This window comes from Scyliorhinus canicula, chromosome 15 (assembly GCF_902713615.1).
Source record: "Scyliorhinus canicula chromosome 15, sScyCan1.1, whole genome shotgun sequence".
Taxonomy (NCBI): Eukaryota; Metazoa; Chordata; class Chondrichthyes; order Carcharhiniformes; family Scyliorhinidae; genus Scyliorhinus; species Scyliorhinus canicula.
Window position 1 is genome coordinate 10756616 of NC_052160.1, and position 13032 is coordinate 10769647.

Below are 13032 nucleotides of genomic sequence, written 5' to 3' on the forward strand. Positions count from 1 at the left end.
GGGGTCTGGTCTGGTCTGGTTCTGGGGGGGGGGGTCTGGCTGTCTGGGTTATGGGGGGGGTTGGTCTGGGTTCGGGGGGGGGGGGTCTGGTCTGAGTTCTAAGGGGGGGGGGGTCTGGTCTGGTCTGGGTTCTGGGGGGGGGGTCTGGTCTGGGTTCTGGGGGGAGGGGGGGTCGGGCTGGGGTGGTGGGGTCTGGGGGCTGGGGTGGTGGGGTCTGGGGCCGGGGGTGGTGGGGTCTGGGGGCCGGGGTGGTGGGGTCTGGGCAATGATGGATGTGTTTGTCGGGGTTGCAGTAAATGCTGCTCCCGCTGCCCGGCCCCGGAGCTGCGGCGCTCTCCCGGATGTATTTGACGGTCGCACCCGCCCTTGACAACCGGCCGGAGTCTGACAGACGGCAGCACCGACACCGGGGATCATGAGGCAGGTAAGGGGACAAAGCCACCGCGGCCCGGCCGCCACCCGGAGGCAGACTCCTGGCCCGGCTGCCGGGGAAAGGCGGCCCGGCCCCGCTCACACTCTGTCTAACAGCCGCTCTCCCCTTCACACCATCCCCAGGCGCTGGTCGACGACACCGAGGACGTGTCCCTGGATTTCGGTACCGAGGAAGAGGAGGAGCTGGCGCTGAGGAAAAGCAGGATCAGGTAAAGGGCGCTGACGGCATTGAGCACCTGGGCCAGATGTGGAGAGGAGAACTTCAAACACCTGGGCAAGGTGTGGAGAGGAGAGCCTCAAACACCTGGGCCAGGTGTGGAGAGGAGAGCCTCAAACACCTGGGCCAGATGTGGAGAGGAGAGCCTCAAACACCTGGGCCAGATGTGGAGAGGAGAGCCTCAAACACCTGGGCCAGATGTGGAGAGGAGAGCCTCAAACACCTGGGCGAGGTGTGGAGAGGAGAGCCTCAAACACCTGGGCCAGATGTGGAGAGGAGAGCCTCAAACACCTGGGCCAGATGTGGAGAGGAGAGCCTCAAACACCTGGGCCAGGTGTGGAGAGGAGAGCCTCAAACACCTGGGCCAGATGTGGAGAGGAGAGCCTCAAACACCTGGGCCAGATGTGGAGAGGAGAGCCTCAAACACCTGGGCCAGATGTGGAGAGGAGAGCCTCAAACACCTGGGCCAGGTGTGGAGAGGAGAGCCTCAAACACCTGGGCCAGATGTGGAGAGGAGAGCCTCAAACACCTGGGCCAGATGTGGAGAGGAGAGCCTCAAACACCTGGGCCAGATGTGGAGAGGAGAGCCTCAAACACCTGGGCAAGGTGTGGAGAGAATAAGATTTACTACTATAGCCACATGTGAATGGGAGTATACGGGAGTATATTATCTATCAGAGCCAGGTGTGGAGAGGATAGCACTTGAGTGCCAGAGCATGGTATGGAGAGGTGAACATTAAACACTTGAGTGAGGTTTAGAGAGGACATCATTGATCACCGGAGGCAGATATGGATAGGGTGACATTAAACACCTGAGCCATGTGGGGCGAGGCTAAGATTTACTACTGTAGCCATGTGTGACTAGGAGAACATTAAACACCTGAGTCAGTGAAGGAGAGCATAGCATTGACTACTGGAGCCAGGTGTGGATAGGAGCACCATGGTCAACTGAGCCAAGTTTGAATAGGATAACATCGACTAGCAAAACCGGGTGTGGATAGAGTAACCTTGACTACTGGAGCCAGGTGTGGATTGAATAACATTGACCATCAGATCCAGGTGTGGATAGGATAACATTGACCACCTGAGTCAGGTTTATTTAGGATAAAATTGACCTCCTGAGCCAGGTGTGGGTAGGAGAACATTGACCAGCTGAGCAGGGTGCGGATAGGATAACATTGACCATCTTGACCACCTGAACCAGGTGTGATAAGATAACTGACCACCAGAGCCAGGTTTGGATAAGATAACTGACCACCTGAGCCAGGTGTGAATAGGAGAACGTTGACTACCTGAGCCAGATGTGGATAGGAGAACATTGGTCACCCGTGCTATGGGTGGAGAGGATAACTGACCACCAGCCAGTGTAGATGGGATAACAACCACCTGATCCAGGTGAGGATAAGTTAGCATTGACTACCAGAGGCAGGTATGGAGAGGATTATATTAACCACCTGAGCCACATTTGAAAAGATAACATTTACTACCTGAGCCAGATGTGGAGAGGATAACAACCACCTGAACCAGGTGTGGATTGAATAACTTTGACCATCTGAGAAGCTAGAAGTGGCCAGGACAGCAATAACACCTGAGTAGACACTTGTGACAGGGCCAACCTGGACTCCTCAAAAAAGGACAAATGTCAGTTCGTCAGTTCAATTCCTCTCATACAGTTTTCCGAGTACATCTTCAGCTGACATAACTTTGCATCTGTCCCTAAATAAGGAGGCGAAAAGGTTTTTCACTCTTGCTGAAAAGGTGCTGGAAGCAGAGCCTTTGAATATTCTTAAGGCCGAGGTGGATAGATTTTTGGTAAGTAAGAGGCCGATTGGTTACCAGCATGAGGCGGGATGCAGATATGAGGTTACTATTAGGTTAGCCATGATCTTATTAAATGGTGAGGCAGGCTTGAGGGGCTGAATGGTGTCCGACTTCTATTAGATTTTAGTGTTAGGCCCAGTAAGTGCCATGCCTGTAACTTTTTGTTAAAGTTGTTACTCCTGGATTTGCATGAAATTTACATTTGGTGCTGAATGCCTTCTTTTCTAAGAGCTGGTTTACCTGCTTGTGTATTTGCTTATCCTGGCAAATTATATGCACCATCTCTGACGTGCTGTTTTGTATTCTGGCAATTTTATAACACTTGTTAATTAACAGCTCTCTGACAGTTACACCATATTGGTTGGCCGATGTAGAAGAATGAACCATCAGCCTCAGAGATAAAGCATTGTTAATGGGAACTGACCAATTTCTGATGTTCCGGATAGGAGGGGGTTTAAAATATGCCTTCAGACAGCTGCACTCATTGCTTCCCCTTTTATCTAATCATTTATTTTATCCCAATTTTATTTTGAATCCTGATTTTACTCAATTTTCGAATCTTCCTTTTACTCCAGTATCTATACATTTGGCAGAGCAATATCTCAAGCGATGCATTCTTCTGTTTTTACATTGCCTATCTCTATTGTGTAATGTGGAGATCTAGGGCACTTTCACACTTTGGGAGTAATTTGCAGAAAGATCTCTTGTATTGACTGCCATTCCAGTTGCGAATGACATGAGAGTCAATGAGCACCTGAGAGTATCATAGACCTACGGAAAATTGGGGCTCTGAATAAGCTTGTGGGTTAAGTGAATATTATGGTTTAATGAAGTGAAATAAATCTTTGAGTGAAGATTTCAGTATTCCACAGTAGAGCCCATTGTGTCTGCAGCGATGAGCACTTGACACACCGTATAGAAGGAGGAATGAGCCATGCAAAGTTGTTGCACTAAAACGAGATGCTAGAGTTTGATGTGAAAGTACATCTAGAGTCCAAAAAATGGGACAAGATTCCAGCATTTACTTCCCTGAAATTGTCAACTTTAACCCAGTGACAAATTTGTGTATCTGTTATAGTGTGGGCCTACAATGCTCTTCGGCCTCTGAATCTTGGTTCATGTACACTTAAGTGCACAGTAAGGAGGTAGTATCCTGTGCCTGTTTCCCATATTTTAAATGGACATTGAAAAACTAATTACAGTTTGGTGTACTTCTGTTTATGTCCTCAGTAAAGCTGTGTGGGCGGCACGGTAGCGCAGGGGTTAGCACTGTTGCGTCACAGCACCAGGTTCTATTCCTGACTTGGGTCACTGTCTGTGCGGAATCTGCACGTTCTCCCCGTGTCTGCATGGGTTTCCTCCAGATGCTCCGGTTTCCTCCCACAAGTGCCAAAAAGATGTGCTTGTTAGGTGAAATGGACATTCTGAATTCCCCCTCAGCGTACCCGAACAGGCGTCAGAGTTGGGTGACTAGGGGATTTCCACAGTACCTTCATTGCAGTGTTAATGTAAGCCTACTTGTTAAACTAGTAAAGATTATTATTTTATTAACAGGAACTGTTTTGGATAAAAGTATTTTACGGCTGAGCGAGGGACCTTTTAGTGCCTGTGGTGATTCTCTGAAAGCTCCACCAACTTAGTTCCATTGCCTAGCATCTTCCCCAAAACGTTTTGTCAACGTCAATCCTTTAAAAGTTGGGAAAAATTTAATAAGTTTAATTCGGCAAGTCTTTAATGGTTATGGAACAAAGGCAGGTGAATGGAATTCAGTTACAATATCATCTATTCAATGTTACAATTGGCCAGTAATTGAGGGCAAGGTTCCACCCTCACAACCCTGGATATGGCCTCAAAGAAGGACGTCCAGTACCCAACAAGTCTGGAGCAAGACCAGAATATGTGTGTGTGGATGGCCAGGCCTCCTTCACACCATTCATATTTGTCCTCCACCTCCAGGAAGAACCAGCTCAATCTTGTTCTGGTTAGATGTGCCCTGTGCACCACCTTTTTCTTTGTTAGGCTCAGCCCTGCGCATGTGGAGTTGAAGTTTGCCGTGTGCAGTGCTTCGATCCAGAGTCCTCCTCCATCAATCTGTCTAGTTCTTCATCCCATTTCTCCCTCGTCTCGTCCAAGGGTGAACGTCTCCTCCAACAGTCATCCGTACATGTCTGCATAGTTCCCGTCTCCTAGCTTGCCCGCAGTGAGTAGCCTGTCCAGTAGTGAGTGTCTTGGTATCTGGGGCAATGTCGTTGATTCCTTGTGGAGGAGGTTTTTGATTTAGTTGGATCTTTGTTTACTCCCTTTCAGGAGCTGGAACTTGTTGTTAGTTCCTCTCGGGTCGCTACTCTGTCCTCTATGTACATGTCTCTAACCGTCAGAGTTCCTTTGTCCTGTCTCCACCTTTTGAAGGAGGCATCCATTGTCGCAGAAGTGAACTTGCCATGGTGGACATCTTGGTCAGACCAAAGTGATGTCGCATTTGGTTCCATATTCAAAGTGTGGTAATTACCACTGGGTTTTTTGAGTATTTGGTTGGGGGGAATGCTAGTGCTTGGAGGGATGTCTCTTTGCAGGAACTTCCATTCTAACCCATTCTGCTTTCAGTACCGTGACCCATTCCCATGCCCTTTTCGACATGGCTGCCCAGTGGTAGTGTGAATGTGTCTCTAATTCACTTGTCTCTCAGTCCGGAAGAAACGATCTCGAACACGTCCGTACTTCAGAATATTCTTTATTGCAATCGGGGCCGCTCTCTAGGTATTCCGAAGAAACACCTCTGAGAGTGCCAAAGTCTTGCTCAAAGCATCCCTTTTTTATATGTTTCTTTAAGGGGTTGTCTCTTACATTCACTTGAGCTTGCCCACATTTCAAAGCATAGTTTGGTTATTACAATAGTTCCCGTACATGATTTTACAGACTTTGAGGTTATCTATTGGCACATGATAATGTAGCAGTTTTAGCTTAATTAACAAGTGTTAGCTATAGTTGCAAGCGGCTCCCACATTTCATATCCTGTCATCCGGCCATGCGCCTTGTTTCTCAAGGCTGTTTGGCTTACAGTCAGTCATGAGTCGGCTCACGACTTCAAATATCACTCCCTTCTCTGAGCAAATTCATTCTCCTTCAATGGCTTCAATAACACATTCCCTTACTTTGTGATTTTCCACTAATGTATCCCGGTCATTCTGGCTTGTTCTAGCTATTAACCCTTGTTTCACATTCTCAGTAGAACTGGAGGTTCGGGGGGGGCCAGGCCTCCCATGTTTGTCCCTCTTTGCAAGACTTCCTTCCTGATCCTCGGTCACTTCCTCTCCCTCTAGCTGGCTTAGTGGCCTATTTTCGGGCGAAATGTGCCAAATTCCAAATTTCCAGAGGGAGAGCCACCTTTCCTGCATCTGTTCAGCACGTACCTGCCCGCACTTGCAAAATTAACCTAATCCGTGTAGAGCTCCTTGAAGTGGTACTTCATGAACAAAATTTTCATTTCGATAGGATATGAATTCCAAAGTTATGCTCAACTGATGCAGAACGTCATTAGAGCACAGTTACTATGCACGGTTTTGGTCTCTACATTACAAAATGACATGGAATCACTGAAAAAGGCAGTGAAACCATATGCACAGACAATAGTAAAGATCCAAGTAACTATCTCCATGTTTGCTTCTATACTCGGCTCTGTCCAACACTACACTGACCTCTCGGTGCGGGTCACGTGTACTCTTACATCATTGTGTGGGCAGCTCTGTACTCAGTCCGATGTTAATGCTTTGTGTACCAGACCCACATACCCTTATACTACAAGATCACCATCTCCATGACCCATCACCTTAATTTTCACTACGTGTTGCAAAGATAGCGAGAGGCTTCAATAATTCCTCCATGGTAGCTTTATGAATCAGTGTATTTTTAATCCACATGGAAGGAAGCAGTGTTGGATTTAGTTCTAAAAAATTAAGTAGGCCAAATAGATAATGGAGAAAAACTGGAAACAGCAATCATAACATAATTATGTTCAATATAAAAATATAAAAGAGGAGGCAAGATTCAAAGATAAAATATGCTGGGGGGGGGGGGGAGGGGAAGGGGGGGGAGGGGAAGGGGGGGGGGAAGGGGGGGGAAGGGGGGAGGGGGGGGAAGGGGGGGGAAGAGGGGGGGGGAAGAGGGGGGGCGGAAGAGGGGGGGGGAAGAGAGGGGGGAAGAGGGGGGGTGGGAAGAGGGGGGGGGAAGAGGGGGGGGGGGGAAGAGGGGGTGGGGAAGGGGGGGGGAAGAGGGGGGGGGGGGAAGAAGAGGGGGGGGGGAGAAGAGGGGGGGGGAGAAGAGGGGGGGGAGAAGAGGGGGGGGGGGAAGAGGGGGGGGGAAGAGGGGGGGGGGAAAGGGGGGGGAAAAGAGGGGGGGAGGAAAGAGGGGGGGAAAGAGGGGGGGGAAGAGGGGGGGGGGAAGAGGGGGGGGGGGAAGAGGGGGGGGGAGAAGAGGGGGGGGGGAAGAGGGGGGGGGAAGAGGGGGGGGGAAGAGGGGGGGGGGGAAGAGGGGGGGGGAAGAGGAGGGGGGGAGAAGAGGAGGGGGGGGAGAAGAGGGGGGGGGGGAAAGAGGGGGGGGGGAAGGGGGGGGAAAGAGGGGGGGGGGGAAGAGGGGGGGGAAGAGGGGGGGGGAAGAGGGGGGGGGGGGGAAAGAGGGGGGGGGGGAAAGAGGGGGGGGGGGAAAGAGGGGGGGGGGGAAAGAGGGGGGGGGGGGAAAGAGGGGGGGGGGGAAAGAGGGGGGGGGGGGAAAGAGGGGGGGGGGGAAAGAGGGGGGGGGGGGAAAGAGGGGGGGGGGGGAAAGAGGGGGGGGGGGGGAAGAGGGGGGGGGGGGGGGAAGGGGGGGGGGGGGGGAAAGAGGGGGGGGGGGGAAGAGGGGGGGGGGGGGGCAAATTTCCAGTAAATAGAAAGGAAAACCAGTGCAATGAATGGAAGAGAAAAATAACAAAAAGCAATGGGAAATTTTCAAATAGGAGATGATTAAAGGATTCCAACAGCATTGGTTCCAACACAGATCCTTAGGAATACTACTATTTTACATTCCTACATCACAAATATGTTCATTAACCACTACTTTGTCCTTTAGCCAATCTTCGATCCACTTGATCACATTTCCATTAATATCATCCCCTTTGATTGCAGTAACAAGTGCCATACCATACCCGTTGTAAATTCATTTGCACCACCTCCTCCCGCTGGCCCAGGACCTCGGGAGGAGCCTGAGGAGATCCCGCCTGTCGATGATCCCAGTGTCGGGATCAAGGCAGCCCCCGAGTTGGTTGGTGGGCCCGTGCCGCCCGCTGCCTGGTCACCGCCACTGCGGTGGAGGATTCAGACCCTGAGGGCGACTATCCGATGGCTTTCAGCCGCCCAGTGTCGGGAGCCCAGTGTGCACGAGACGCTCTGTAGCGGCGTGCGGGTCTCACTCGTGCCTGACACTGTGTTGCCCCTCACCCGCTCTGGGGGAACTCCCAGAATCTGGCACATCATCATTGAAGATTCTTTTGCTTTTCTGCCTCTGTAGATAGTTCAGGCAGTGCCCTATTTGGCCCCTCCTTCACCAACACCCCAACCTCCTCCCTCCCCACCACCCTCCTTTCCCCTCTCCCCACCAACCCCCTTCCTTCCCCTTCTGTTGGTACAGAGGCGACGGTATCTGATCTCTCCAGTGCAAAGTTTAGTGCTTGTACTATTTGTTGTGAATTGTTTTAATAATCAGAGTATCCGCACCCCCTCCCCGTACATTGGTACTGAGGGGAGGACATCCTGTTTCTCCAACACAAAATGAGTGTACCGTTTGGCCTTGTATATATTTTTTACTGTTTTAATAAAAATATGTAGCCAATCCACCTATCTTGCACATCTTTGGGTTGTGGGGGTGAAACCCACGCAGACATGGGGAGAATGTGCAAATTCCACACACACACTGATCCAGGGCCGGGATTCGAACCCGGGTCCTCAGCGGCGCAGTCCCAGTGCTAACCACTGTGCCCCATGCCGCCCCTACTTTCTACTTTTAATCCATGATTATAATGACAGGAAAATGAATTGACATCCCCCCGCTTTACATAATTTAGCATTTTGGAATAACTTGATTGAAACTTTTCGCCACTATTTATTCAGCACTAATAAAATTAGGATTTTACATGCCTATTTGATTTTGAGCATGATCTACCGGAATGGGAACAGAGTCACAGAACGAGCGCATTTAGCCGGGTGTTTCCCGGCGCTTGGAGAGCCGAGAAACCACATGCTATCAAACCAGACTCTGTTCACATTCGGGGCCTCAGCGAGGAACTCCCTGATGGGGCTCACCGGAAACTTAAGTTGCTGGCGGCCTGCCAACTTACAAAAAGCATTTTTGTCAAGGTATTTACAGGATGTGGGGCCGCTGGCTAGCCCTTGAGAAGATGGTGGCGGCCTGCCTGCCTTCTGGAACTGCTGAAGCCTCTGTGGTGCGGGTGTTGGGGCACCCATGTTGCTGTCTGTGATGCCGTGGCACCGGCGATCTGGCGTTTCTTTCTCAGTCTCCAGCGAAAGCTGCCGCTGGGGCTGAGCACGTCAATGCTGCAACACAGGGGTAATTCCGCTCTCAGAGTCTCCATCTGTCGTATTATAGAAATGAAAGGTGTTTGCTATATTATTCATAAAGAGGTGAGAACTAATTGTCACACAAATGTATACCAAGTGTCACCTTTACTGCTGAGCAACAATGTCTGTCAATTGCCCATACAAAGGAGAGCTAATATGCTCGATGAAACTCCAGCATTTTGAGAGGCAAGGTGATTACTTTGAACATTTGAGAACTAGAAGTCAAAACCGGTGTGCTTGTGCTTTCATTCCTTCCTGGCTGTGAATAGGAATAGGCCTCTGGTCTTCTCTTTACTTGGCGCCGCACCTCTGCAAATGGGTGGCCAGCTTCTAGTCCTCCATCACTATTGTCAACTGGCTACGAAAATGGGGTGCGCAAATCAATCCAGAGATAACTCTCCTTCTAAATCTCCAGTGGCTTGCATCTCCCCAGTAAGGTTGAGAGCAGGAAATTGGAGGAATAAGGATTGAACCTTAACACCACTGCCCAGTGGTGCTGAACATTGATTTTCGAAAATGCTGTCAAACGATATCTTCTGCAAGTGCATATTTTTCATTCCCTGGACGAGAAAAGGTTAATGATCAACAATTGTAGTCAGGAAGCCTAATTGTATCAAGCGGCCATGTAATCATTAACAAAATATTTATTTTGCAACACTGCAGTTCCACTGTGGCACAATTGGTCTTCAGTAATGCATCAGCCATGAAAATTGGCCTCACAGCAATTTTTTTATTCAGTGCCAACTTCACACTGAAACTGGCACATGTTGCCGTTGACATAGACTTGTAGGAGGATTGTGGCTTCATTATGTCATGGAATGCTGCAACGTTAATAGCAGGATCAATTATTGATTTCCAGGAATGTGACATAGCTGGTTCACGGTGAGAAAGAAGCTGGCCAGTGTTCTTGCAGTTTAACCTAGCTGTTCTGATCCAGTGCCAGCAACATGATACAAAATGCTGATGTAATTTTATTCAAGTTGGTTCATGGTTTATACTCCCAATTCTTCAAAAATGACGAGAATATCCAGATTTCGTATCTGTTTCTGCATTCTGCGCAATTTTGATCATTGCTAACCCTTGTATATCAGCAGAATTTCCCCCTTTTGCTTACGTAGAATTTTACAACACAGAAACACACAATTTCTAATGTGCTTGTTTATGCTGCATACGAGCGTCCAACCGTGTGTCCTCCCACCTTATCAGTATATTCTAACTTTTCCCTCATCTACTACTTCTTAAATGCATCTCTGCTTTCCACGTCAGTCAGACCTTGTGGTAGTGAGTTTTACATTCTTAACACCCTCTGAGAAAATAAATTTCTCTTAAATTTCTTTATTGAATTTATTAGTAGCTAAATTATTGTTATGACCCCTCGTATTAGGTGCCACTGACAGTGGAAACATTTTCTCTCCGTTGATCCTATTAAACCCCTATATAATTTCATAGGGCCCAGCCTTTTCTGTGTTTCCGCAGTTGCACTCTCTCAGTTCTGCTCTCATCATTTTTTGCCTTTTTCAGTGATTCCATGTCATTTTGTAATGTAGAGACCAAAACCGTGCATAGTAACTGTGCTCTAATCACGTCCTGCATCAGTTGAGCATAACTTTTGAATTCATATCCTATCGAAATTAAAACTTTGTTCATGAAGCACCACTTCAAGGAGCTCTACACGGATTAGGTTAATTTTGCAAGTGCGGGCAGGTATGTGCTGAACAGATGCAGGAAAGGTGGCCCCCCCTCTGGAAATTTGGAATTTGGCACATTTAGCCCGAAAATAGGCCACTAAGCCAGCTAGAGGGAGAGGAAGTGACTGAGGATCAGGAAGAAGGTCCTGCAAAGAGGGAGAAACGTGGGAGGCCTGGCCCTCCCGAATCTCCAGTTCTACCACTGGGCAGCCACGTCAAAAAGGGCATGGGGATGGGTTAAGGAACTGAAAGCAGAATGGGTCAGAATGGAAGTTCCTGCAAGGAGACATCCCTCCAAGCACTAGCATTCCCATTCCCCCCAACCAAATACTCAAAAAACCCAGTGGTAGTTGCCACACTTTGAATATGGAACCAAATGCGACATCACTTTGGTCTGACTGCGATGTCCACCATGGCAAGTTCACTCCTGCGACAATGGATGCCTCCTTCAAAAGGTGGAGACAGGACAAAGGGACTCTGACGGTTAGAGACATGTACATAGAGGACAGAATAGCGACCCGAGAGGAACTAACAACAAGTTGTAGCTCCTGAAAGGGAGTAAACAAAGATCCAACCAAATCAAAAACCTCCTCCACAAGGAAACAACGACATTGCCCCAGATACCAAGACACTCACTACTGGACAGGCTACTCACTGCGGGCAAGCTAGGAGACGGGAACTGTGCGGACATGTACGGATGACTGTTGGAGGAGACGTTCAACCTTGGACGAGACGAGGGAGAAATGGGATGAGGAACTAGACGGAGTGATGGAGGAGGACTCTGGATCGAAGCACTGCACACGGCAAACTTCAACTCCACATGCACAGGGCTGAGCCTAACAAAGCTAAAGGTGGTGTACAGGGCACATCTAACCAGGACGAGATTGAGCTGGTTCTTCCTGGAGGTGGAGGACAAATATGAATGGTGTGAAGGGGGCCTGGCCAACCACACACATATTCTGGTCTTGCCCCAGACCTGTTGGGTACTGGACGTCCTTCTTTGAGGCCATGTCCAGGGTTGTGAGGGTGGAACCTTGCCCTCTGGGGGCGGTCATCGGGGCATCAGAACAGCCAAAATGTTTCGGGGAGAGGGGCTGACACCCTGGCCTTGCCTTCCTGATTGCCAGCCAGAGATTCCTGCTCGGCTGGCGATCTGCTGCACCACCCAAGGCTGCAGACTGGCTGCCCGACCGGGCAGAATTTCTCAGGCTAGAAAAAATAAAGTATGCCATCGGACGGAGGCTTCAACCAAATGTGGAGGCTGTTCACCAACTTCTTCCAAGACCTATTGATAACCTGCATCCAGCAAAACGGGGGGGGGGGGGGGGGGGGGGGGAAACAGACACAGGGCGGGTCACAAAAGAGGGCAGGGAAAGGGAGAGGATAGAGGGGAGGAAGGGTAGGAAGTGGGGGAGGGATAAAAACACCAAGGTAAAACACAGGTCAAGTAGGAAAGAGGGGGGAAGGGCAACAAAGGAAGGTACACACCCGGCAGACGCCCTCCTTCCCACAACCCCCCAAGCATGGCTAAGTGTCAGGAGGCAATCAGGGTGGGGGGGGCAGGCCATGCAGCGGCAACAGCCGACCACCGGGGGCTCCCACACAAGGGAGCAGAGCCATCTAGTGGCCCCCAGGTGACCAAGTGGAAGTGCTCCAGGCCATGGCCTGACCCAGCCAGTGCTCAACAAAAGTTCTCCTTTTTGTGAAGACCACCTCTTTTCTGTATCTGCCTCGATCATCTTGTGACCTCAATGTTCGAGCCTTGTATGACAGGCCCTGCGGGTCAAGCTGGTACACCCAACATATAATAGTTAAAGCTACAGTGGCTGCAAAGTTCTTGTAAATACAAGAACTGGCTGTGTCTGGCTGTGTAAAATATGTTCAGAAATGTTAAACCCCTAATAAAGATATTTCAGTCCATAAGAGGGTCATTCAGGAGTCTGGTGACAGTGGGGAGAAGCTGTTTTTGAACCTGTCAGTTATTAATAAAGAAACCCTTCAGCTCCCAGAGCCATTGGGTGGATTCTCCGGTCACTGCCGCCTAATTCACGTTTGGCGATTGGCCGGAGAATCAAAGTTCCCGATCAAATCAGGGGCAACGCTGCTTTCGCGATACTCCATCCTCTCCAAAGCGGTGTACTCTCCGAGTACGTCGCGTGATGTATCGAAGGCCTCAGGACATTGCCCGAGGTCCACCCCCCGCCGATGCTCCGACCCCGACCGGCCAAGTTCTCGACGACATTGGTTGCGTGTGGTCTCATCACATCCG

General features: G+C 49.8%; 1 protein-coding gene across 3 annotated transcripts in view; it reads left to right on the plus strand.

Annotated features, from left to right (window-relative positions):
• The first annotated feature begins 256 nt into the window (after positions 1-256).
• The window catches only part of LOC119978739 (Golgi apparatus membrane protein TVP23 homolog A-like), a 64372-nt gene continuing 51596 nt past the window's right edge, over positions 257-13032 (plus strand). For all 3 annotated transcript variants that reach the window (XM_038820576.1, XM_038820577.1, XM_038820575.1), the window contains exons 1-2: positions 257-424; positions 556-641. In XM_038820576.1, the coding sequence (XP_038676504.1) occupies positions 416-424; positions 556-641 (95 nt within the window). In that variant the 5' untranslated portion in view covers positions 257-415. The remainder of the gene's footprint in view (positions 425-555; positions 642-13032) is intronic.